The sequence below is a fragment of the Hyperolius riggenbachi genome, chromosome 10 (assembly GCF_040937935.1).
Source record: "Hyperolius riggenbachi isolate aHypRig1 chromosome 10, aHypRig1.pri, whole genome shotgun sequence".
NCBI classification, from domain to species: domain Eukaryota; kingdom Metazoa; phylum Chordata; class Amphibia; order Anura; family Hyperoliidae; genus Hyperolius; species Hyperolius riggenbachi.
The window spans coordinates 207326112-207353453 of record NC_090655.1 but is presented as its reverse complement, the minus strand read 5'-3'; the positions used below and the strand labels follow the sequence as shown (position 1 = coordinate 207353453).

Sequence of the window (27342 nt, the reverse complement as noted above, 5' to 3'; positions counted from 1 at the left end):
TTATGTGTTTATTTTCCACATCGTGTACCACGTGAAGAACGTCTAGCTGAGCACCGATCAGCTTCTTTCACTGTGTGTCTCGCTCTCTCTGTATTCTCCTGCGTGCGCTCCAGGGCTGCACATCCACTTCCCGGTTGCCATGGTTACACTGCCATCCTTTTAGTCAGATTTCAGACGGCCATTTTCTTGTAGTACCTTAATTTTACTTATTCCTCTTCTGCTTGTTCGAGTTAAAAAGACGAGCAGGGCTTTTCTGTCCATACCACTGCAGTAGTCTTTTCCTGTCCGTCCCTAATAAAAATTCAAGTCTTGTAGACCCCAGTGAAGGAACTGCGGCGGCCATTTTGCCGTAGCCCACAGCAGGAAGGAAGGAGCTCTACTGTTAGACAATCTTCCTGGAGAGGCTTTGGACTGAAGGTAGAGGTAACACTGTCTTAGCAATTCTACTTGTAAATATATTAACAAATAAGAATGAATTTAATTTTTATATATATTATTACACGGCAAATTAGGAAGAAAAAAAGGGAGACCTGCTTTTCCAGTGCTTGATGGAGCAATCATGTGACCTTGTGGATGGATCATTTGTCAGCTCATCTGTTAAATATTGTGCATAGTCAGGAAGATGAGCAGCATCAGAACTTTATATGTTAGGGCTAATTCACAATGCTCAGTTGCGTTGCAGAATAATTCTGCATGTCAGCTCACTGCCCATACAATGCTATGGCCTGTTCAGTGTGCATTATTCTAACTCTCTGCAGGCTTTGTATTAGCGGAGCTGAAGACTCCCTAAAAAAAAAATTCACTTACCTGGGGCTTCTGCCAGCCCCCTGCAGCTGACCTGTGCCCAGGCTGTTTCAAAACGATCCTCCGTTCCGCCGCCGCAGCTCACTTTTCTTCACGCATTGGAAGCCAACTTCTAAGTCGATGTCCACTGCGCCATGGCCACACGTATCCTAGTACGCGTTACCATAGCCAGGAACGTCCTGCGCAGGCACAGAATGAGAAAATCTCTACTGTGCTTGCGCAGTACTCTCTCGGCGATGGGAGCATGAACAAGGATGCGTGCGGCCAGAGCCACGCAGGCGCAGTGGTTACCCACTGCGTGAAGTGAAAAGTGAGCCGCGGAGGGGGAACATAAGATCGTTTTGAAACGGTGTGGGCACAGGTTGGCTGCAGGGGTCTGGCAGAATCCCCAGGTAAGTGAAACTTTTTCTTTTTTTTTTAGGGAGTATTTTTAGTTCCACTTCTTCATTGCAGTTCACGCTCATTATAAAGCGTGCATTATGCAGCTGACCACTGTGAATCTAACCTGATGGTTAATATTAAATAATTCATTCAGTGCTTGTTCGATTGCATTGCTGAATAGTTCTGCACATCAACTCATTGCTCAAATAATTCTATGGGCCTGTTCACATTTGCATTGTAGTGGATCATTTTATTCTAACTCGCTGTATGCAGGCTCTAAATTAATGTGTATGTCCAGTTTCCATTGCAGTTCACACACATTTTCACATGTTCGTCATGCAATCACCGTGAATCCAGCCTTAAAGACTAGCAAATATTCATTTAGGCCTTGTTCACATTATAGTCGTTTTTGTAAAATGTTAAGATTTTAAAATCGCCCTGAAAGCGATTGTGCAATGATTCTCTTTGAGAGAGTTCATATCTGAGCGTTTCTTTTGCAATCTTCTTTGGCCATTTTTGGAGGCGATTTGCCTCAATGGAAGGTATAGGAAAAACGCAAATCGCTCACAAAATCGCTTTGGCAAGCGATTGCGTGAGCGTTTTTTTTTTTTTTTAAATGCATTGTATTTTATATATAAAACATGTATTTTTTTCCGGATTTTTTTCTGGATCAAAAGACGGAAGTGCTCTGCAAAAGTGCTTACAAAAATGCCCACAAAAACGCCCACAAAAACAAGAGAATGCACAGAAAATCGCCAGAAAATGCTTTAAAAAAAGGAAAAAAAAGCCCACCGCGGACGGACACGAGAGCCGAACGCAATGTGGACAAGGCCTTATTGAGGATTTTTACATTCTCTTTTGGAGGTACATTCCCAATGTTTAAATTAAATACCCCATCCATTTTTGTTCCCCATGTGCCCCTCTCCCAGGTCTCAAATATAGATCTTTAAGTAGATTGTAAGTGAGCAGACCTGCTAATCTAAATGCAGAGATTTGTTATACACAGAAAACCGTTGTTTTGAACAATTTGTTAAAAGCATTGCATTATCAGTCCACTCCATTGAGCATAACAGATTCTTTCTGGCATGGGTGAGAATTAAAAAGCTTACTCAGACACTAAGGCTGGTTTCACAGTGGGACGTTAAAGTCCCACGTTACAGCAGCCAGTAACGCAGCCTAACTCACAGCACTGTAAAATCAATTGTGGTGTTTACAGTGCCCACGTTGCATTACATTGTAACGCAGCACGTTTAAACAAAGTGCTGCATGCTGTACGCGATACTGGGCTAAGCAGCGTTAGACTGCTTGCACATGCTCAGTAATGTTGGAGGAGGAGGTCTCCCATCCTCCTCCGTGGCCAGCCACATGGCTAATTAATATTCACTGCACTGCAGAGACTCCTGGTAGGACTGTAATGTTGTCCGGATCATGAACGAATAGTTCATTTGATCCGGATCTTTTTTGTGAGTCGAATCATCCGGATCATCACAGTGAACGATTCGGTTCACTGTGGATGTCTGTCTGGAAGAAACAGGAACATACAGAATGTACAGTGCAGGGAAAGTCCTGTCCTGCTAGTCATTTCACCCACTCTGCTTCCCTAGTAAAATTATTCAAATGATTCGGTTCAAAGATCCGGATCTTTTCAATGATCCGATTCAAATGATCCGAATCCTTAAAAAGATCCGGACTTCTTATCACTAACCTGGAGCGGCTGCTTTGAGAGCTGCATAACGCAGCTCAATCTGACGTCCAACTTCTACACCACCATACGTTGCGTTAGGGGCACGTTATGCGACCATAACGTCCCCTAAAACGCAACGTCTTGGTGTGTAAGTGGCCTTCAAATCGGTCATTTTTTGTCCATTTTATGTCCCTTGTGGCTGCATAGTGTATTGATTAAGGGCTCTGCCTTTGACACAGGAGACCTGGGTTCAAATCCTGGCTCTCCCTGTTTAGTAAGCTAGCACCTATTCTGTAAGGAGTCCTTGGGCTAGACTCCCTAATACTGATACTGCCTACTGAGCATGCACTAGTGGCTGCAGCTCAAGCGCTTTAAATCCACCAGAAGAAATGTGCAATATAAATATTATTTGTCTTGACTAAATGACCATGTCGTGGAGCTAGTCTACTTTAGGGGACCCACCGTAAATCCCCATAGAGAATTGGAGCTGTGCTGAAAACGGAACGAATTTCCGCTTTCAGCTCTTTTAAACCCCCACAAACCATATATCTTTGGAAAGGTTAGAATTTGCTCTAACGAATGATGCTACTTTCGGTGAGCAAAAGGTGAAACTCACCATGTAGGAATCGCGGCTCCGTCGGCCATCTTACTTCTGTGCTGCTCATATTTTTCTCACTCCTCTTTGGAGGGATTGTTATCTGGGGGGCGTGCCAGAAACTGCTCTCCCTTCTCCCCGGACAATACTCAAACCCAGAACTAGCTACTGACTGTATGGACGTTTTTGTTTTTTTTCTCTGGCACGCCCCCAGCTAACAATCCCTCCAATGAGGAGGGAGAACAATATGAGCAGCACAGATGTAAGATGGCCAATGGAGCCGCGATTGCGGCCGTTCAGCGCCTCGTTCACGGTGAGTTTCAGTTTTTTATCACCGAAAGTGGCATCATTCATTAGAGCAGATTCTGAGCTTTCCATACATATATAACTTGTGGGGGTTTAAAAGAGCTGAAAGCGGAAATTCGTTCCATTTTCAGCACAGCTCCAATTCTCTATGGGGATTTACGGTGGGTCCCCTAAAGTAGACTAGCTCCCATGTTGTTTCATTCAGTTTGTGCTGATTCTACTTATTTATGAGGTTGTTTAGCCTGATCATCCATTCAGATCACTCCCACATATAGCAACCATTAGGCTACATATGGATGTTATAGTTTTGTGGCCCAGAATGATATAATTTTGTTGCCCAGAATGCTTGTTTGTGATCAGTTCAGGTGACATTTTACTAATGATGTGAATAATGTGTAGACATACTGCCAGACTCTCTGCTGAGCAGACTGTTCTGTCCCATAAAGAAGGGAAAATGAACAAGAGACATCCCACTGCAAACTGCAGAGACAGAGCTCCAACAGCAGTGTGTCATTCACTCCTAACCTTGTGTACACACTCAATTGTCACCCAGGACAATTGGTGACATCAATCTAACATGTAAAAGTGTAGTCTGCTTATGGGCTTCAGATAATTAGAAGGATCCAAATAAGGTATTATTTTAATTTTACCTAGCTTTCCCCTACAGACAAGAATGCTCAGCTGTCTGGCTAGCACTATGTCCTTTATTAAAGAGAACCAGAAGTGAGAATCAAACGGTGGCTGCCATGTTTATTTCCTTTTAAAAATAACACTTATACCAATACTAAGTGGTACCTTCCCATGCTCTCCAGTAAGAAAGCTTTCCCTGTAGTTTACCATAGACTGTGTGCTTCCTCAGGGTAAAGACATGATTGAGTCTAAAGAAGAGGGGGAAGAAAAGATGGATATGAGAGGTGATGAGCCATGTAAAGAAGATAACATTCCTCCAGAGATCAGCACAGGTGAGAAACCAACACTAATCACAGAGTTACACAATGTGTCTTTCTCAGTATGGGGAGGCTTCACTCATCTTCATTTACAGACATGGGAGGGACTCCGAGAGATGGCGAAGAGGAGGAGGAAGATGGACACCCGATGACTAAAGATGAGGAGGTTCTTGTAGAGATTAGCACAGGTGAGGACTAAATACACAGGACCTGATTTACTAAGGTCACATGCTAAATTGTCCTTGCCTGACTCAACTTCTTGGATGCAGTACAGATGTCCCTTGAAGTCACCAACCTCCCCTTGACGTGCTGGATACATCTTGGCGGATCACTATTACAGTGGTTAAAGCTTACTGTCCACCCCCTTTCCTCCCCAAATACAGAACAGTCTTCTTGGCCGAGAGTCAAGGAGCTTGTCTGTACAATTATTGACTGTCATACAGCGGGATCATGAACAGTACTTTCATGCCATAGTAATCTGATGTGTATATGTGGATTACACACATCTACAGTGAGGGCTGATGCACACCAAGAGCACTTCTGAGCGCTTTTAAAAACGCCAGCGCTTAGAAAAGCGCTTGGCTAATGTATTTGAATGGGATGGAGCATACCAGAGCGATGAGCTTTTTTCCCAAACGCAAACGCGGGTCCTGCAGCATTTTGCTGATTTCTGAGGCGATTCAGCCTCAATGTTAAGTATAGGAAATTGGGAGAATTTTTGTTACAGAAGCTGTTCAGCTACAGCTTTATTGTAACAAAAAATTAAAAAACGCTATAACAAAACGCTCCAAAAATCGCTAGGCATGATTAGAAAATTGCTAGGCGCATGCCTAGAATCGCCTAGAAAAATTACTTAAAAAAGCGCTGAGTGTTTGCGATTACGCTAGCGCTTTTTAGTGTGCATTGGCCCTGACTCCTAAGAACCCCCAATAGAAAGAAATATATACAGTATAGGTAACCCAGCAAACCTGGACTGGATTCATTATAAACTGTCTGTTCCATAACATGCACTGCTCAACTCACATTCAGAAAAAGACACAGCAGGCACAGTAGGGCCTGTGCTTCCTAATGTTACTCAGTGGGAGCAAAGACTTAAAACCAGGTCATTTTTACCCAAAGGGGGAATGCTGGATTGGCAATGTTTTCAGACACAGTGGATCCGAGGTGCATCCATTCGATTTGTGTCCATTGTAGGGGTGATCAATGAGATGCAAATATTTCCGAGTTGATGCAAAATTTTATGCAAATATATTCCATTTGAAAATTGACCAATAAATTTAAACCTAGGTTTAAATTGATTGGTCCATTTTCAAATGGAATATATTTGCATTAACATTTTGCATCAACTCGGAAATATGTGCATCTCATTGATCATCCCTAGTCCATTGTAGCATGAGTTTTTGACAGTGGAAAGCAAGGAAGGTCATGATGACTACCTGGTGGTTTTACAATATTAGGAGAGTTACACCATGTTCTTGTGTCTTCCACACTGAAGTACCAAATAGTGGTTATCGTTGCATAATGTGTGCTGTTTCTCTGCTTGAGCTGTTTGCTCTCCAAAAGGCATCCAAAATGGTGTGCGCCAGGAAGAGTTTATAGAACACAAATAGGAAATCAATCATGTCCAATTTTCATCTAAATGTAGTGGTGACAATGGATACATTGAAAATGGACATGTCAAAACACATCTTATAGGTAACATGGAATCCATGGACATGTTCGTTTATCCACTTGTCTCTGCCGCGGAAAACGGTCAGTTTTATAGGTCTAGTGCAAATCTAGTTGTTTTTTTAAAGAATTTTTATTTTGTTTGCTCAAATTATGGCACAGTAACAATATTTTGCAATATCAGCAAGATACAAAGAGACAAACTATAAGTTTCCCCTTTTTCAACCCCCCTTAACCCCTAAAACCTCCCCTCACCCACACCCTCCACCCCTCCCTCCCCACGAGTCACTTCTGTGCACCCTATCTCCGAAACCAGAACTGCAATCAATTTGGAATCTAGTCTCTGGAAGGTAGAGGAGTAAAGGTGTTGTGGAGTAAATTGAAGAAGAATGAACTTCCTCCAGACTTTGAAAAAGGATTTAGTTCCTCGCTCTTTTGCTTGAAGAGTATTTAAACGTTCCATTAGGAAAACATAAGAAAGCTCCTTGGATAGCAAGTTCACATCTGGAGGGGTTGGATTAAGCCATTTACATAATATTACTCATCATGCTGCAACCAAAATTATATGAAACAATGCTGAAGGAACATTCAATGGGTCTGCAGAGGTAACATCCAAATAATTGAACAACAGCAAAAGTCTAGACTTAGCAATCTCTTTTTTGCATATCCTATTTGCATACTTGATTACTTTGTCCCAAAATGCCTGTATAGTAGGACATTCCCACATGCAGTGGAAAAGATCAGCATCCTTCAATTTATACTTGGGACACCAGGGGTTGTAATGTGAGGGTGGATTTTTATATCTTATATTAAAGGCAACCTTGCCTCTATGTATAAATAAGAGGTGTGACGCTCTCCATTTCTCATCTTTAATAACATTTCTTACTATCATGTGTCCCCCAAGTATATGATCCCCCACCCCTTCCTCCTGCAAGATGTCTTCCCACTTTCTCATGGCTTTGTCAGCTATCACTTTGCTATTGAGATCTTTAAGAGCCTGGTAGAATTCTGCTAAAGACCGAGTCGCGCACCCTGGTTTCAAGATCGTATCAAATTTTGTAGGGTGCATAATAGAATTTGGTGAGCATAGGTTATGAGAAACCATGGAGCGCACCTGAGCATAGGGAAAGAAGTCTCCTTGAGGCAAGCCAAATTTCTCTCTAATTCTCGGAAGGATAACCATTTGCTATTTCATATATGAAACATGTTACCTAGGTTCTTCAATCCCCGTTTATCCCATCTTGCAAATTCCCTTTGCTGAGTACTAGCAGGAAAATTCGGGTTACCCCAGATTGGGAGATATTTGGATATTTTAAATGGAAGAGAGTATTTTTTCCGTACCGCCTTCCAAGTTGCAATTGTGTCTCTGAAAACAGCATTTTGTTTCAAGCGCAGTAGTCCTGTTAATGACCAAGGAAGGGCTTGTTCGCTTTCCAATTTTGCATTAGAATAGCATTGATTTTCTGTAATCCAGTCATGAACATGTCGGAGGAGAGAAGCCAAATTATATTCTCTTATTCAAGGAAAATTCAAGGAAAATTGAGGCCTCCTAGCACTTTCGGGAGAGTCAACTTGTCTCGTGTGGATCTAGCTTAAAGAAAATCCGAGGTGGGAACAGCTATAGGAGCTGCCATGTTCTCTCCTCCCCTCCTCTTCAAGCTGCCCATTATCTATACAGGGGAAGGTGTGAAGATTGCAACTGTGACTTCTCTAAAGTCTTTGAAGCAAGGTATATTATACCCCCTCCCCCCCCCCCCCCCCCACTGATGAACGCTTTTGCTTGCTAATGTGTTCAATAAAATAATTACATCAGTCCTTATCTGCCCGAGATTTCTGCAGTTGGGCAGACAGTGGAAGTAGAGTAAAAACCCTCTGCTGAACTTTTAAATGTAAAAAGAAAAGGTAAAACCAAAAATGTTTTTTTTAGCAATGAGACACATTATTGGCATGTATTTATAAAGACAAATAACATTTATTTTGCAGTGTTACAGAGACTTGCCTAAGGTCTCCTACTGAATAGGGGCTGGCAGCCCTTAACCATTACACCATCCAGCCACTTGAGATGCCTTGGGTGCTAAAATGGCGCTTGGTTCACTTTAATGACTTTACATGGTTTATTGCAAGCTTTTGAAATGTTAACGTGAACCTCCAGACTAAAAATCTACTCAGCAGAACTGAAAAGGCTTGGTGTTTCTTTAACAGTTTCACAGCATCAAAACTATGTTTTTCTTACCAAAGCATCATTTTTAGCTGCATTTTTAGCTAAGCTCCACCCATCAAAGAAAACTGCCCAGGCTTTTTTCCCCTGATGCTGTGCAAAGCATGATGGGATTTCCTATGATGTTATTCACGTTACCTAGCAACTGGGAGATGTGATTAGCACACAGGACAGTTGGAACTGTGTCTCATGCTCTCTGTCACCTCCTTTCAACCAAAAAAGATGGCTGTCCTCATTACATCAAACCTTTGCCTGTTCTTTTAAAACATGGTGGGTAAGAGATTATATTACCTATCTATTTTAATTAACATAACTAATGTAACTTAATGACAGTGTGTTTGTTTAGGCTGGAGTTCCTCTTTAAGTTTCTATTTCAGGCATTATATAGAACTGATCCAAAGAAATCTGATGTGAGCACTGAGCACCCGTGCCTTGCTAAACATTACGACATACAATAGTATTATGTGTGTTTCCTGCAGATGCTTCCAGTAACAGATATCCTCCAGAGAGATGGACCAGTCCTGTTCACTCAGAGGAACTTGCATTGGAAGGTCACACCATCTCACACCATTATCAGGTAGATGAAGTTGAGAATTGTATAAACCTATAGTGCATATTTTTCTTATGTATTTAAATAGTGCAATCTCAATTTACTTATTAGATCTGCCATAGTAATATTGAGTAATTTAACCTGGTTATAAAATGCACCATTCATATGTTTATGTTATACAGTGTGAACATATAATTAGTGTTAAAGCTGAAGTTAAAAAAGAAGATAAGGTACCTTATTTGAGAAGTGATGAGCCGTGTAAAGGGGAGGAGACTACTCCAGAGCACAGCACCGGTGAGGAATAAACAAATAATCACGTGTTCTCCCTGTTCATTCGTTACACCCATCTCTTTGTCTCCTCGCCTTTCTAGGAATATCAATCAGCAATGGGGAAAATGTGTGTGTGTGTGATAGTGTGATAGTCAAAAGACATCAGCCCCTATTAGATGCGATGTGCCTGGATATATGTATTTTGTTCTTGTTACTGACCCCTGTGGCTAGGGTCTAATTCGGTGCACTCCCTCCTCCCCTGTATGTGTTTGTCAGCATGCACACAGCTTATGCTGGTGTATGTGCATGGTGCACATGGATACATTACGTTAGCTCCCTTGTGCGATTGGTAAGATGCACTATCTGTCCCAGGAGAGGACGTCAGGATGTGTGCTCCTAATCCATTGATAGGTTTGATGCAAGGAATGTGTTTGCATGTCTGCACTATGCATGTTACAGGGCCAGAGTTAGGACACCTATGTTTGCCTGGGTACTTCTGCGCAGTATAGGTGACTAAGCATAAGAATGCATTCTTCTGTGAACTAAAACCCCGGCTTTTAACTTAGCTGTAGGGATAACAGTTGTGCCTGGATGAGTGAATCTGTGAATGCATTTGTTTGAACATTTGCATGTGAGAGTGCGAAGGGTTAATAGATTTTTGCTATTAGAAGTAATGAAGACACAGTGTGATCCCAGTGGGGGGTGGGGGCAAGAAACAACAGGCCATAGTAGAAGTAATGGGGGGACAGTATATGCCCAGTGGGGGAGTCAGGTGCCATCAGCGCCTCTTAGAGGTAATGGGGAGACAGTATGTGCCCAGTGGGGAGTCAGGAGACATCAGTCCCTATTAGAAGTAATGAGGAGACAGTATGTGCCCAGTGGGGGAGTCAGGAGACATCAGCCCCTATAAGAAGTAATGGGGAGACAGTGTGTGCCCAGTGGGGGAGTCAGGAGACATCAGCCCCTATTAGAAGTAATGGGGAGACAGTATGTGGCCAGTGAGGGAGTCAGGAGACATCGGTCCCTATTAGAAGTAATGGAGAGACAGTATGTGGCCAGTGGGGGAGTCAGGAGCCATCAGCCCCTATTAGCAGTAATGGAGAGACAGTATGTGGCCAGTGGAGGAGTCAGGAGCCATCAGCCCCTATTAGCAGTAATGGGGAGACAGTATGTGGCCAGTGGGGGAGTCAGGAGACATCAGCCCCTATAATAAGTAATGGGGAGACAGTATGTGCCTAGTGGGGGAGTCAGGGGACATCAGCCCCTATTAGAAGTAATAAGGAGACAGTATGTGCCCAGTGGGGGAGTCAGGAGACATCAGCCCCTATTATAAGTAATGAGGAGACAGTATGTGGCCAGTGGGGGAGTCGGGAGCCATCATCCCCTATTAGAAGTAATGAGGAGACAGTATGTGCCTAGTAGGGGAGTCAGGGGACACCAGCTCCTATTAGAAGTAATAGGGAGACAGTATGTGCCCAGTGGAGGAATCAGGAGACATCAGCTCCTATTAGAAGTAATGAGGAGACAGTATGTGGCCAGTGGGGAGTCAGGAGACATCAGCCCCTATTAGAGGTAATGGGGAGACAGTATGTGCCCAGTGGGGGAGTCAGGAGACACCAGCTCCTATTAGAAGTAATGGGGAGACAGTATGTAGCCAGTGGGAGAGTCAGGAGACATCAGCCCCTATTAGAGGTAATGAGGAGACAGTATGTGCCCAGTGGAGGAGTCAGGAGCCATCAGCCCCTATTAGAAGTAATGAGGAGACAGTATGTGGCCAGTGTGGGAGTCAGGAGACATCAGCCCCTATAATAAGTAATGGGGAGACAGTATGTGCCTAGTGGGGGAGTCAGGGGACATCAGCCCCTATTAGAAGTAATAAGGAGACAGTATGTGCCCAGTGGGGGAGTCAGGAGACATCAGCCCCTATTAGAAGTAGTGGGGAGACAGTATGTGCCCAGTGGGGGAGTCAGGAGACATCAGCGCCTATTAGAGGTAATGGGGAGACAGTGTGTGCCCAGTGGGGGAGTCAGGAGACATCAGCCCCTATTAGAGGTAATGGGGAGACAGTATGTGGCCAGTGGGGGAGTCAGGAGACATCAGCCCCTATTAGAATTAATGGGGAGACAGTATGTACCCAGTGAGGAGTCAGGAGACATCAGCTCCTATTAGAAGTAATGGGGAGACAGTATGTGGCCAGTGGGGAGTCAGGAGACATCAGCCCCTAATAGAAGTAATGGGGAGACAGTATGTGCCCAGTGGGGGAGTCAGGAGACATCAGCGCCTATTAGAGGTAATGGGGAGATAGTATGTGGCCAGTGGGGAGTCAGGAGACATCAGCCCCTATTTGAGGTAATGGGGAGACAGTATGTGGCCAGTGGGGGAGTCAGGAGACATCAGCCCCTATTTGAGGTAATGGGGAGACAGTGTGTGCCCAGTGGGGGAGTCAGGAGACATCAGCCCCTATTAGAGGTAATGGGGAGACAGTATGTGGCCAGTGGGGGAGTCAGGAGACATCAGCCCCTATTAGAATTAATGGGGAGACAGTATGTACCCAGTGAGGAGTCAGGAGACATCAGCTCCTATTAGAAGTAATGGGGAGACAGTATGTGCCCAGTGAGGAGTCAGGAGACATCAGCTCCTATTAGAAGTAATGGGGAGACAGTATGTGGCCAGTGGGGAGTCAGGAGACATCAGCCCCTAATAGAAGTAATGGGGAGACAGTATGTGCCCAGTGGGGGAGTCAGGAGACATCAGCCCCTATTAGAAGTAATGGGGAGACAGTGTGTGTTCAGTGGGGGAGTCAGGAGACATTAGCCCCTATTAGAAGTAATGGGGAGACAGTATGTGGCCAGTGGGGAGTCAGGAGCCATCAGCCCCTATTAGAATTAATGGGGAGACAGTATGTACCCAGTGAGGAGTCAGGAGACATCAGCTCCTATTAGAAGTATTGGGGAGACAGTATGTGGCCAGTGGGGGAGTCAGGAGACACCAGCCTCTATTAGAAGTAATGGGAAGACAGTATGTGCCCAGTGGGGGAGTCAGGAGACATCAGCCCCTATTAGAAGTAATGGGGAGACAGTATGTGGCCAGTGGGGGAGTCAGGAGACATCAGACCCTATTAGAAGTAATGGGGAGACAGTATGTGCCCAGTGGGGGAGTCAGGAGCCATCAGCTGCTATTAGAAGTAATGGGGAGACAGTATGTGTCTAGTGGGGGAGTCAGGAGACATCAGCCCCTATTGGAAGTAATGGGGAGACAATATGTGCCCAGTGGGGGAGTCAGGAGCCACCAGCCCCTATTAGAAGTAATGAGGAGACAGTATGTGATCAGTGAGGGAGTCAGTGTGCCCAGTGGGGGAGTCAGGAGCCACCAGCCCCTATTAGAAGTAATGAGGAGACAGTATGTGATCAGTGAGGGAGTCAGTGTGCCCAGTGGGGGAGTCAGGAGCCACCAGCCCCTATTAGAAGTAATGAGGCGACAGTATGTGATCAGTGAGGGAGTCAGTGTGGCCAGTGGGGGAGTCAGGAGCCACCAGCCGCTATTAGAAGTAAAGGGAAAGACAGTATGTGACCAGTGATGAAGATAGGGGCCTGGGCAGACAGTATTATCAGTGTCTGTTTCTTACAGATGGATCCAGTAACATAAATCCACCGGAGACATGTCCCAGTCCCCCTCATTGTCAGGATTCCACACAGGAAGATGAAGAGGTGTCACAACGTTATCAGGTAGAATGGATGGAGGGAAATAATATAACCAATGAAGTCTGAGACAGGAACAGACAGAATCATGTTATATTCTCCTAATGCAGGTTCTGCAGCAAGTACTGTGCTGGGGAATTTCTTAGGTACTTAACTACTTGAAGACCGCCTCATGCCAATGGGCGTGACTGCGGCGGCAGCCCCAGGACTGCCTAACGCCAATTGTCGTCAAGTCCTGGGGATGCAGTTTCACAGGGAATGGCCGCGTTTATGCGCGATCGTTCCCTGTCGCTTCACGGAACCACTTCATGGAACGGAGTTCCGTGAATAGCCTGCTAGCCGCCGATCGCGGCTAGCAGGGGGTTTGTAAACGAAAGGGGAAAGAAATCCCTTTTGTTTACAACTGTACAGTGCTGCAGTCCCCGGCAGTGATGTACGAAATCGGCGATCCCTGACCTCTTATTGGCCGGAGAGCGCCGTCCTCTCATAGGCTAATGCCTATGAGAGGTGAAACAGGACAGATCGCCGTCTTGTTCCAATTCAGATACCGGAAGGGGAGGGAGGAGGGAGGGAGGGAGAGAGAGCCTCATAGAGGCTGAAAAACAAAACAAAACAAAACTGCCACACCGATCGGACCCCTCCGGCGGCATGTCCCCTTAGGGACAAAAAAAGGAGGTGAGTCCGATTGCTGGGCTCCATAGCTGGGCTGTGCAGGAGGCTGAAAAGCCTGCAAAGCCCAGTACTGCAAAAAATGTCCTGGTCTTTGGCGGGGGTTAGCACTGTGGTCATCAAGTGGTTAAACATGCTTCTGCCTTCCACAGCACATACCAGTACATGCTTTTGAGCCTGCATTAAAATGGGCTTTTATCTCACAGCACGGAGAGGTGAGAGATATCAGCTGTTATCACAGCCTAAAGGTGCCCATACACTAACGGGATTTCCCGCGGATAGACAGCAGGTTTGATCACTGTGAAATCAATAACGCAAACGCGGACCGATTGACCAATTTCCAAATGAAATCAATCGATTCCGTCAATCTGCCCAGGCGGAAATTTTTGCTAGATCGCCGGCGGGTAGGGAGCGTGTCTTTAGTGGCGTTCGATACAGCAACGACTGAAGCAGCAATACATCACCTGTCCGGCCGGCGGAAGTCCCCGGGTCCCCGCTGTCTCTCACTTCTTCCGGCATCTTCTCTTCACTTCCTGTCCCGTCCTGTGAGAAAGCGAAGTACAAACAGTAGAGGGCGCTCTACTGCTTTAACTTTCTGCTTGTGACAGGGCGGGACAGGAAGTGAAGGGAAGATGGAGTACGCTGGAAGAAGTGAGAGACTGCAGGGACCCGGGGTATCAGACTAGAGATGGGAAGTTCGGATCTTTTCAATGATCCGGATGATTCGAATCGGATCATTGAAGAGATCCGGATCTTTGATCCGAATCTCGGATCATTTTACTACTGAAGCATTGGGGGTGGGGGGGAGGGTAAAATGAATAGCAGGACAGGTCTTTCCCTGCTGTGGACAGGAGAAGGGGAGGGGGTGGACACACAGAGAAGGGGAGAAGATGGACAGAGGGCAGGGAGCGGGCAGAGAAGGGAGGAGGGACAAGCAGAGAGCAGAAATGTTTGTTTGCACACAATACCCACATGCTGCAATCATAGCTTTACATGTATTTCACCTATATGCTCATCTGTGTACTTTGAATGGAAACATCGCACAGTGAAAGAAAGCATTCCCAGAAGCATTCCCAGAAGTGAAGTGCAGCTGTTTAGTGCCGAGTGCAGGAGGATCATACTGCCTTTCAATCACAGTGCCTGCAAAGTTACTGAGCTGAGCCAAAAGTTTCCAATGTGTTCACTGTGCAGCACTACGGAACAGCCAGCCTATAATGGGCAGCACATTGCAGCCAGTATGTGTGCTCTACACATATCTGGCAGTGGCACCGATGTCCCCTCTCTCTCATCTACCTGTCCCTGCAAGGCTGCCTCCCCTCCAACTCAGCGATCCATCCCTGCTCTGCTTCCAGGAGCCCGCTGAGAGGGGGCGTGTCGCTCCGTGCCCCGCCCCTTTTTCGATCCGAATCACTCATTTTGATGATTCGGATGATTCGACTCACAAAATAGATTCGGATCAAAGATCCGAATCGTTCATGATCCGGACAACACTATATCAGACCCGAGGTATCACGCCAGCGGACAGGTAACGTATTGTGGCTGGCCAGGGGAGCAGGGGTGGCAAACAGGACGGCAGCGGCAGTTCCACAGGTTGTGAATTGATTTCATGCTGATATCGATTCAAAATCTGTTTGCAGTGTATGGGCAGCCATTAGATCCTTCTCTGATCAGATTCGATCAGAGAGGGATCTATCTGTTAGTCAATCTGGTGGCAATTGACCAGTGTATGGTTGCCTTAACTGAACAGAGGAGGATGGGCTTTTCTTAGGCCCTGTTCACATTTGGAACCACACGTGATTATAATTGCCTAACAGTGGCAATCGCAGTTTTGCCTTCCTATTTTCCATGATTTTTTGGCCATTGCACTTTGCAATTCTCATTCTAGTGAGTGAAAAAAACACGAGTCACTCAAAAAATGCTGCGTGCAGCACATTTGCGATCAGTGGAAGTCACAAATGTGCTGCAATTGCCGCAGTGTGAGTAACCCCATAGGATGCATTGTGCAGCAGCGCTTTGCTGAATGACAGCGATCAGCAAAGCATGAATCGTGGGCTGAAAGTGCCCGAGTGTGAACGAGGTCTTACTGATGCCAGGATCAATACATGTGCTACACATTATCCTATCCAGCCAACCTTTGTAAACAAAGACTACCTAATGCGACATGCTACTAGGGTTATCCCAGTAGACTAAATTTCGCTATAGTGCTGCTTTAAACATGGTTAGCTGATAAAAGTTGTGCTCACTGACTGAAAAAAAAGATGCTGCCATGCATATTGAAATGCTGCTTATTTTTAAATGATGCCTTTACAAAATTAACCTTAAAGTAAACTTGAGACGTTGGGGGAATTCAACATACATAGGCCTTCCTCCAGCCCCATCCAGGCTTATCGCTTCCTCGCTGTCCTTCTCAGCCTCCCAGATCTTTTGCTACAGGTCCTGGAAGTTCGGCCAGTTGTCGCAGATGCAGTACAGCCGCGTGCATTCCCACATCGGGCTCCCATGGCCAGGAGCATTCAGTGTCTGTGCAGTAGTACTGTGCAGGTGCAGAATGCTCCCGGCAAGGGGGGGGGGCATGCAGCTGAGTGGCGTATGCACACTATGCCCCAACTGCCTAAAGTATCGGGATCCGTAGCGGAAGATCCAGGGGCTGGAGGAGGACAGCGAGGGAGTGAGGAGGCTGGAGGAAGCCCTATGTATGTATAATCCCACCCCCCCCCCCCCCCCCCCACATCTCAGGTTTAATTTAAATTACCGACAGTGGTCTTTTAACTGCCTTGTGTTTTATAATTGGTCTTTGCCAAAAAATGACTTGATTGACATTTTTTTTTAGCCCTCGTGAGATAAGGTTTCTTTTATAGTAGCTCCTATTTGTTTTAGGTACTACTGAATACTATACTATACTGAATACTATACTATACTGAATTACTATACTATACTGAATTGCCATTGCTGACCAGAGGTTTTGCCAATAAAACACAGAACTACCTGGATATATTTTACACAAAATGCACTGCAGGCATCTTGATCTGATATGAAGCGTGGGAGGGTAACACATTTTTACTACTGAATAGCAGTCGATATTTAAAAGGTCCAGGTTTCTAGGATGATACTGCGTCTCTCTTGTCAATTTTCATACATCTTGAGCAGTGTGTCAGAAAGATACAGAACAAAGAACACACAGCTTCCTGCAGGCGGGGAGAGCCTGCACCTGAATTCTAAAAGTGAACCTGAGATGACCTGCAAGAAAAAAATAGTTCATACCTGGGGCTTCCACCAGCCACCTTACGCCTGATTCGTCCCTAAGTTTGGCCAGTTGGGGCTTACTGCGCATGTGAGGCCCAGCTGTGTGCTCACCCTCCGTCGCGCTCCTGTGGCTGGGAGCATTCTGTGGGGAACGCTCCCAGCCACGGGAGTGTGACGGAGGATCGCGCGGAGCCGCACTACACATGCGCCAACTGGCCAAACTTACAGGAGCCCTTACAGGGGATCCAGAAGGCAGCGGACGGCGACAAGGGAGAAGTCAGGCCAAAGGGGGCTGGAGGAAGCCCCAGGTATGTATGAATTTTTTCTTGCAGGTCATCTCGGGTACACTTTAAAGGATTTCTTATGAGTTGTAATGTCTACAGTCCTGGGTTGTACAGTTAACTTGTTTTAGTACAGCATGCAGTCCATTGATGAAGGGTGCAAACTTGTCCTATTTTATTCAGGTTGAAAATCTAATTGATATTAAAGTTATAGTAAAGGAGGAAGAAGAAGAAGACACATATATGAGAGGTGAGGATCCAGATATGGAAGAGGAGATTTTGCCAGAGATCAGCACAGGTGAGGAATAAACACTAAATACAGATAAGACTCAAACATTCTTGTTTGGTTACTACAAAAGTTTCTTCTCCGCCTCCTCTGTTAGAACAAAGTAATGGAGAGCAGGGGCGTAATTACAAATATTGGGGCTCCCTAATGTTTAACCCCCTCTCTTGCCTCTCCCTGATGAGCAGGCAGTATGTGCCCAGTGGGGAGTCAGGAGACATCAGCCCCTATTAGAAGTAATGGGGAAACAGTATGTGGCCAGTGGGGGAGTCAGGAGACATCAGCCCCTATTAGAAGTAATGGGGAGACAGTATGTGCCCAGTGGGGGAGTCAGGAGACATCAGCCCCTATTAGAAGTAATGGGGAGACTGTATGTGGCCAGTGGGGGAGTCAGGAGACATCAGCCCCTATTGGAGGTAATGGGGAGACAGTATGTGCCCAGTAGGGGAGTCAGGAAACATCAGCCCCTATTAGAGGTAATGGGGAGACAATATGTGGCCAGTGGAGCAGTCAGGAGACATCAGCCCCTATAAGAAGTAATGGGGAGACAGTATGTGCCCAGTGGGGGAGTCAGGAGACATCAGCCCCTATTAGCAGTAATGGGGAGACAATATGTGGCCAGTGGAGCAGTCAGGAGACATCAGCCCCTATAAGAAGTAATGGGGAGACAGTATGTGGCCAGTGGGGGAGTCAGGAGACATCAGCCCCTATTAGAAGTAATGGGGAGACAGTATGTGCCCAGTGGGGGAGTCAGGAGACATCAGCCCCTATTAGAAGTAATGGGGAGACAGTATGTGCCCAGTGGGGGAGTCAGGAGACATCAACCCCTATTAGAAGTAATGGGGAGACAGTATGTGGCCAGTGGGGGAGTCAGGAGACATCAGCCCCTATTAGAAGTAATGGGGAGACTGTATGTGGCCAGTGGGGGAGTCAGGAGACATCAGCCCCTATTGGAGGTAATGGGGAGACAGTATGTGCCCAGTAGGGGAGTCAGGAAACATCAGCCCCTATTAGAGGTAATGGGGAGACAATATGTGGCCAGTGGAGCAGTCAGGAGACATCAGCCCCTATAAGAAGTAATGGGGAGACAGTATGTGCCCAGTGGGGGAGTCAAGAGACATCAGCCCCTATTAGCAGTAATGGGGAGACAATATGTGGCCAGTGTAGCAGTCAGGAGACATCAGCCCCTATTAGAGGTAATGGGGAGACAATATGTGGCCAGTGGAGCAGTCAGGAGACATCAGCCCCTATAAGAAGTAATGGGGAGACAGTATGTGGCCAGTGGGGGAGTCAGGAGACATCAGCCCCTATTAGAAGTAATGGGGAGACAGTATGTGCCCAGTGGGGGAATCGGGAGACATCAGCCCCTATAAGAAGTAATGGGGAGTCAATGTAAATAGAATAGAATAGAAAATCTTTATTGTCATTGTAACAACCGAAATTGTACAACGAAATTCTTAAGTGCAATTTTCCAGCAAAAGCAAATACAGCATAACATTCCATTCTTACATACATTGCATTGCACACACCCCTTATCAACATGGCCACTTAGCAGCATTTAACATAGAAATGGCTGAAGGATAAAAACTGTTCTTTAGTCTATTTGTCTTAGTTTTTATAAGTCTAAAACGTTTTCCAGAAGGCAGATGTTCAAATAACACATGTCCTGGATGTGAGGCATCGCTTAAAATTTTCTTAATATTCCTGAAACAATAAGACGTATATAATTCTTCTAATGAAAGGAGAGGACAGCCAACTATCCTCTGGGCAACCTTAATTACCCTATGAAGCTGCTTTTTCTGTGCTACTGTGCAGCTTGAAAACCACGCACAGAGACAGTAGACTAGGACACTCTCCACTGTACTGCGGTAAAAAGACACCAACAATTTCTCAGGAATATTATTGTTCCTAAGCACCCTTAAAAAATATAGCCTCTTCTGTGCCTTTTCACTACTTCAGCAATATGTGACCCCCAAGTCAGGTCCTCTTTAATAGTAACTCCTAAAAACCGAAAGTCTGTGACCCTTTCTACAATATTTCCATTTATAATAAGTGGCTGAATGTCATCTGCCTTCTTTCTAAAATCCACTATAAGCTCCTTAGTTTTAGCTACATTAAGGAGCAGATTATTGTCTCTACACCACATTTCCAGCCTTTCTACCTCATCCCTATAGGCAGACTCATCCCCCCCTGATATAAGCCCCACCACTGTAGTGTCATCAGCAAACTTAACGATGGTGTTACTATGGTGGGCAGGAACACAATCATGAGTGTAGAGGGTATAGAGCAGGGGGCTCAGCACACAGCCCTGAGGAGAGCCAGTGCTGAGACTGATAGATGAGGAAAAATTTGTACCCACGCTAACCCTCTGAGGACGATCGCTCAAAAAGTTCTTAATCCAGAGGCAAGTTGAATATGGAAGCCCTATGTCTGACAATTTGGTCACCAGTCTATGGGGTATAATAGTATTAAAAGCAGAACTAAAATCAATAAAAAGCAATCGTGCATAACTCCCTCGCTGCTCTAGATGGGACAGTGCAACATGGAGGACAGTAGCCACCGCATCCTCTGTGGACCTATTTGATCTATAGGCAAACTGATGTTGATCAAACATGGGAGGAATAAAAGACAATATATAGTTCCTGATGAGCTTCTCAAAACACTTCATAATCACAGGTGTCAATGCGACTGGCCTGTAATCATTAAGGCTAGTGATGGTCTGTTTTTTGGCCAGAGGAACTATAACAGAGGATTTTAAACAAGTTGGTACAATTGATTGAGACAGGGACTGATTAAAAATCCTAGTGAAGACCCCAGCTAGTTGCTCTGCACATTCTTTTAAAACACGTCCTGAGACACCATCTGGTCCAGCTGCCTTTCGTGGGTTGATAGCTCGCAACATACGTCTCACATCATGCTCCCCCAATACATAAGGGGCACTGTTATTGATATCTGATTGGGGTCTAGCTGTCTCATGAATCCACTTCAAACCGTGCAAAGTAATAATTCAGTTCCTCAGCTAACGATGAATCACCGCCCACATCTCCAGAATGTGTGCCCAGTGGGGGAGTCTATAAGAAGTAATGGAAAGACAGTATGTGCCTATTGGGGGAATCAGGAGACATCAGCCCCTATAAGAAGTAATGGGGAGACAGTATGTGCCCAGTGGGGGAATCAGGAGACATCAGCCCCTATAAGAAGTAATGGGGAGACAGTATGTGCCTATTGGGGGAATCAGGAGACATCAGCCCCTATAAGAAGTAATGGGGAGACAGTATGTGCCCAGTGGGGGAGTTAGGAGTCATCAGCCCAAATAAGAAGTAATGGGGAGACAGTATGTGCCCAGTGGGGGAATCAGGAGACATCAGCCCCTATAAGAAGTAATGGGGAGACAGTATGTGCCCAGTGGGGGAATCAGGAGACATCAGCCCCTATAAGAAGTAATGGGGAGACAGTATGTGGCCAGTGGGGGAGTCGGGAGATATCAGCCCCTAATAGAAGTAATGGGGAGACAGTATGTGCCCAGTGGGGGAGTCAGGAGACATCAGCCCCTATAAGAAGTAATGGGGAGACAGTATGTGCCCAGTGGGGGAATCAGGAGACATCAGCCCCTATAAGAAGTAATGGGGAGACAGTATGTGCCCAGTGGGGGAATCAGGAGACATCAGCCCCTATAAGAAGTAATGGGGAGACAGTATGTGGCCAGTGGGGGAGTCAGGAGACATCAGCCCCTATTAGAAGTAATGGGGAGACAGTATGTGGCCAGTAAGGGAGTCAGGAGACATCAGCCCCTATTAGAAGTAATGGGGAGTCAATGTGTGCCCAGTGGGGGAGTCTATAAGAAGTAATGGAGAGACAGTATGTGCCCAGTGGGGAGCTATGGTGTCACATTGGGTGGTCAACAGGTGGGTCATAGATTTTAACCTATTTTTTAAGCCAAAAGGGTGGGTGTGTGTGTAAGGGGGGGGGGGGGGGGGGGAGAGGCATCTAAGTGTATGTGTGGGTAGGTCATGGTCATTTTAAAGATTTCTGCCGAGGCTTAGTTTAACCATGTGTATTTCAATATCTTCTTTATCTTCTTTTTTTGTAGATAATCAGCACAAAATGTACAATGCAGAAGAGAATTCCATTATTCCTCCAGTTTATGACGACATTACTTCAGATTCTGCAGAAGAATTTCACGTAAATCAGAATGACCATACAGACCTTAACAGTGAAGATCTATGTATAGAGGCTTCCCAACATGAAGACGATCCTTCAGTGGAAAAGCCACACTTATGTTCTGTATGTGGGAAAGGTTTCCCTTATAAATCTTATCTAAAAAGACATCAAAGTAGTCACACTGGCGATCGGCCATTTTCATGCTCCGAATGTGGGAAATGTTTCTCCCAGAAATCAGTTCTTTTCAGGCATCAGATATCTCATACTGGAGAGAAGCGATTTTCATGTTCTAAATGTGGGAAATGTTTTCTACATAGGTCGGGCCTTATCAGACACCGGGTAACTCACACAGGGGAGAAGCCGTATTCATGTTCTGAATGTGGGAAATGTTTTACCCAGAAATCATCTCTTTTCACCCATAAAAAAATTCACAGTGGACAGGGGCCATATTCTTGCTCAGATTGTGGAAGGTGTTTTACAGGAAGGTCGAAACTTCTGAACCACCAAAGAATTCACACGAACGAAAAGCTTTTTGACTGTTTTCATTGTGGGGAGAGTTTTACTCGAAAGGGGCACCTTATGGCTCATATGAAAACTCACGCCAAAGAGAAACCATTTTCTTGTTCCAATTGTAAGATGAATTTTTCTCGGAAGTCATCTCTTATGAGGCATGAAAAGCTTCACAGAGGAGAGAAGCCCTATTTGTGTTCAGAGTGTGGGAAAGGTTTCGTAGAAAAAGCCAACCTTGTTACCCATCAAAGAATCCACAGCGGTGTTCGCCCATTTGTCTGTTCTAACTGTGGCAGAGGCTTTGCCCAGAAATCAGATCTGGCTAGACATGAGAGAGTTCACGTTAAGGACAAAATATATTTATGTCCTGTGTGTGGGGAACAATTTCTACATAAATCCTCTGTTATTTCACACCTCAGATCTCACAGAGGACAAGAGGTGCCTGAGCCAGGAGGGGGCAGTGAAGAGCCAGGGGACACACACCTGAATCATGATGTTCACTGCTTCATCATCCAAGACAACCTATAGTTTGATTGTAATCCCTGTCATTTCTGCATAGTCTGTTGGCTGATTGTATTCCTTCCACTGAAGAAAAGAATAGGGCAATCAATAATTCTGGTTCCCAGTCTTATGGTGCGTACAGACCAAACTACTGATCCTCCTAAGGCGACATCGCTGGGCTCAGCTGTACAGACGCGTGTCAGCTGACCACACTCTGTATTGTTATGCGGGGAAGTGGGGGGGGGGGGGGGGGGCGACACGTGGCGGATAGGCGATCGGCACGATCAATAAAGTTGGCCATCGCTGTGTGTGAGTCGATCCGCCGCGTCAGGAAATAGGCACCTCCGTACACACAACTGATTATCGGCTGAGGCAGTCATTATCGGCCATCTCAGCCAAATTGAGTCAGGCGTGTGTTCGGGCCTTTTAAAGAACACAAGGCAAAAATAAAATGATGAGATAAACAACTGTATCTATTCTCCTCCATCCTTAAAATTACCCCTTTTTTAGATATCCCACAGTGTTATTTTATTTTTAAATATATTTTTTAAAGGGGCACTATGGTGAAAAATTGTAAAATTTTAAATATGTGCAAACATATACAAATAAGAAGTACGTTTTTTTTCCAGAGTAAAATGAGCCATAAATTACTTTTCTCCTATGTTGCTGTCACTTACAGTAGGTAGTAGAAATATGACAGAACCGACAGGTTTTGGACTAGCCCATTTCCATATGGGGGATTCTCAGGGGTTTATTTTCAGAAGCACTTAGTGAATGGCAGTTGCTCCGCCCAACTGCCAAAAAAATGTGTAGCGAGCAGGGAAGCTGGCCAGCATCATTCTTTAAATTCCTTTTAGGGAATATCTCTATAAAATATAAAAGCCTTGCTGAGAATCCCCCATGAAGAGATGGACTAGTCCAAAACCTAGACTAGATGGACTAGTCCAAAAAAAGTCTGTCATATTTTTACTACCTACTGTGAGTGACAGCAACATAGGAGAAAAGTAATTTATAGTTCATTTACTGTGGAAGAAACTTACTTTGTATATGTTTGCACATATTTTAAATTTTACAATTTTTTGCTATAGTCCCCCTTTAAGTTTTTACTATTTTATTGCCTTTGCTCAATTACACATTCATTTAAGTATGCCAGAGTTACAATCTATGAACTATTGACCCTTTTTATATCTTTCTTGCTTTTAGAAGCCATTGTCTGTCAGGCAAGTGTTTTATGGTTGTAATTCCTTATCAGTGAGGGTATAGTTAGACCCAGTCCTGACCCAGACAGAAAATGTCACTGGCATATCTGATATTTAACTCTTTCAGGCAGAGAAAGAAAAAATGAACACTGCATAGTCATTTGCTTGGCACTGTACATACACATGTCTATCTCATCGTGTCACATGTCACCTCGTGCATTGATTAAAGGGAACCTGAAATGTGAGGAATGCAGAGGCTGCTATCTTCCTTCTCTAATAAACATTGCCATTTGCCTGACTTCCATGTATGTAGGTGTGTGACTCAAAAACAACTAAAGCCTAAAGCTCAGCATGGCAGCTAGGCAACTTACATTGTTCATAAGGGAATGAAGAAGGCAGCCTCCGTATTGCTCTCACTTCAAGTTCCCCTTAAAGGCCCAGTCGGCATTGGGGGCTGCCGTACACATACAGGATTTTTGCCATAGGCGGTCATTATGTGTGCAGGTCTTAAAGAGAAACTCCGACCAAGAATTGTACTCCATCCCAATCAGTAGCTGATACCCCCTTTTACATGAGAAATCTATTCCTTTTCACAAACAGACCATCAGGGGGCGCTGTATGACTGACATTGTGGTGAAACCCCTCCCACAAGAAACTATGAGTACCGTGGTACTCCTGGCAGTTTCCTGTCTGTGAACCTTGTTGCATTGTGGGAAATAGCTGTTTCCAACTGCCAAAAAAGCAAGCAGCAGATACATCACCTGCCAACAGTAAAAATGTCATCATGTAATAAATGTTAGAATGTAAATCAGGGATTTAAAAGATTTTTCAATGAGCAAACACTGACTAAATCATTTATACAAAATTATTGTAAAAATGAAGCACTTTTTTTTATTACATTATTTTCACTGGAGTTCCTCTTTAAAGAGAATCTGTATTGTTAAAATCGCACAAAAGTAAACATACCAGTGCGTTAGGGGACATCTCCTATTACCCTCTGACACAATTTCGCCGCTCCTCGCCGCATTAAAAGTGGTTAAAGACAGTTTTAAAAAGTTTGTTTGTAAACAAACAAAATGGCCACCAAAACAGGAAGTAGGTTGATGTACAGTATGTCCACACATAGAAAATACATCCATACACAAGCAGGCTGTATACAGCCTTCCTTTTGAATCTCGAGATAATTTGTGTGTTTCTTTCCCCCTGCAGCTATCTTCCACTGAAGTGTCAGGCTGTTTCTTCCTGCAGAGTGCAGACAGCTGTGCCTGTATGAATTTCCTCAGTATGTGAAAGCCCAGCCAGCTCAGAGGAGGATTTATCCAGCTTGTAAAAGATAATAGAGCAGAGAGAAGCTGCACTAATCTAAATAATACACAGGCAGTGTGCAGAGAGGGGCCTGGAGGGGGAGATGCATCACAGACCCAACACTGAAGAACTTGGCAGCCTTCCAGACACAGGCCTGACAAGTCTGACAAGAGAGAGATAAGTTGATTTATTACAGAGATGGTGATAGTAGAACGTGCTGCAGTAAGCCAGAGCACATTAGAATAGCTTTTGGAACTTGTAGGATGATAAAAAACAGGATGCAATTTTTGTTACGGAGTCTCTTTAAGTGGAAAATGGATCAAAGATTAAATGCCTCCACAGTGGAAAGCCTCAGGATAGTTCAGAAGCTTCCCTGATCCTCATACAGCCCAACGTTCCAGTGCTGAGTCTCTCTAACCCTATTCTACAAGAGCTTGTCCAATCGTTTTTTCCTGGCCATGCTTCCACCGTGTATGAGCACATCCGGACTAAGCATGTGCGAGTATGGTCCGTGCATACCAAGTAGAACAAAGCCGCTCGTGCATGGAGGAAGACAGCTTTATAGTAGTCAGACGTATGCTTTATAGTGGTTTGAAACTCAAAATAACATTCTTGTACTAAAACACTACACACAGCCAGCCCCTTAATGTGACAGTGGACACAGAACAAATATCCGGTGGGTTGAATTTTGTAGACTTCTAAAGAAAAATGTGTGTTACATTTGGCAGTGATGTCTGTTTGGCTTCATACACCCTTATGTAGGTCCTGGGATACCATTTCAGCAACTGAGAGTCAAGTTACTAGAAAGCTTCTCTTTAACGTGTCCAACATGTCTCCTCACCGTTCAGCTGAAATACTCCCTGCTTCTCTCCCTACTCTGCTGTCTCCTGCTCTGCTGATTGCATCACTACTATCTACAGGCATAGGTGGCAGGAGAGTATCTTCCTTTCATTATAAATTCTATATGTGTGCCTTCAGCTCAGCTAATCTCTAAAGGTAGCCATACATCTGATTCAATCTACAAAGCAATCAATTATATTAAGTTGGTCGACTAGTGACCCACACACTACAAATGATATCCTATACTATTCATCTTCACTAATCAATCTGACCAATGTCCTGCCTCCATGTCCTGAATACAAAAATCGATTCTAAGTCGATCAAACGACATATGAACAGTATGAGAAGCATCTTACTCGATCGACTAAGCTGGTCGATTTGACATGATATCAGCAACTTTATATCGATTGGGCATACTGGAGCACACTCAATTTCCTCCTGATTCTATGAAATGATCCAATCAAATGGTCGATCGTACAGCCAAATCGCTAGATGTATGGCCACTTTAACAGTTTTGTTTGTATTACTGTATGTTATTATATACTAACCCATCCCTGCATTACTGCTGACTTCAGAGCCCATAAAACTCACCTGTGCAAAGACAAACAAGCAGTTCAGCCATCCGTGAAAAGAGGCTTGAGGGCCCATTCACAATTGCAATGTTATGCACAGGTGATTTGACCATGATTAGCGCGGTAAAATCATTGTACACTCTCGCGATTCCTGAGCAATCCCGTACAGCACTTTTGTTAAGCAGTGTATCGCGATCGATCCAGAATCGCGGTAAAATGCTACATGCATCGTGTTTTGCAATTGCCGCAAATCGCGAATCTCCCGCGATTGGCAGCAATCGTGGCAGTGAGATCACTGCTATACTTAGGATTGCGCTAGCGCTTTACAAAGTACTAGCTCTTCGGCAATTAGCTGAGATTACCCGCTAATCTCCCCAGTGAGAACGGGCCCCAATGCAGATTTATACAGCTTAGAATTGGTCTAATTAAAAGCATGAAGAAGTGCACTTGATTGTCCCAGTTCCAGGTTGCATACAATTTGCTTTCAATTGTTACACAAGCTGGAATCATTCGCATCTCATCCATTATCTCTAGTAACACCTAATGCTTCATTGTATGCTTCTCTTTATCTCTCTCCTCCTTTTTTTCTATGTTTACAACCTTGGATATTGTAGATTAGTCTTTTTATTTAAATCATATTTGATACATATAAATATT

General features: G+C 44.8%; 2 protein-coding genes across 5 annotated transcripts in view; one reads left to right on the top strand and one right to left on the bottom strand.

The window, feature by feature from the left end:
* The window catches only part of LOC137534281 (oocyte zinc finger protein XlCOF8.4-like), a 42566-nt gene extending 42174 nt beyond the window's left edge, over positions 1-392 (bottom strand). The window contains exon 1 of the mRNA XM_068255708.1: positions 1-392. The gene's annotated coding sequence lies outside the window, so the exon portion shown is untranslated.
* Positions 137-22995, top strand: LOC137534277 (gastrula zinc finger protein XlCGF57.1-like). 4 transcript variants are annotated; one of them, XM_068255695.1, is made up of 8 exons: positions 137-417; positions 4630-4732; positions 4813-4905; positions 9083-9180; positions 9336-9447; positions 13051-13148; positions 17498-17612; positions 21688-22995. In XM_068255695.1, exons 2-8 carry the CDS (start codon positions 4639-4641, stop codon positions 22794-22796), a joined length of 1719 nt encoding a protein of 572 aa, XP_068111796.1. In that variant the 5' UTR covers positions 137-417; positions 4630-4638; the 3' UTR covers positions 22797-22995. The 4 variants fall into 4 exon arrangements, with proteins under 4 accessions (XP_068111796.1, XP_068111795.1, XP_068111798.1 ...); XM_068255694.1 differs by having other exon boundaries at positions 137-423; XM_068255697.1 differs by lacking the exon at positions 4813-4905 and having other exon boundaries at positions 137-423.
* Positions 22996-27342: the final 4347 nt, after the last annotated feature.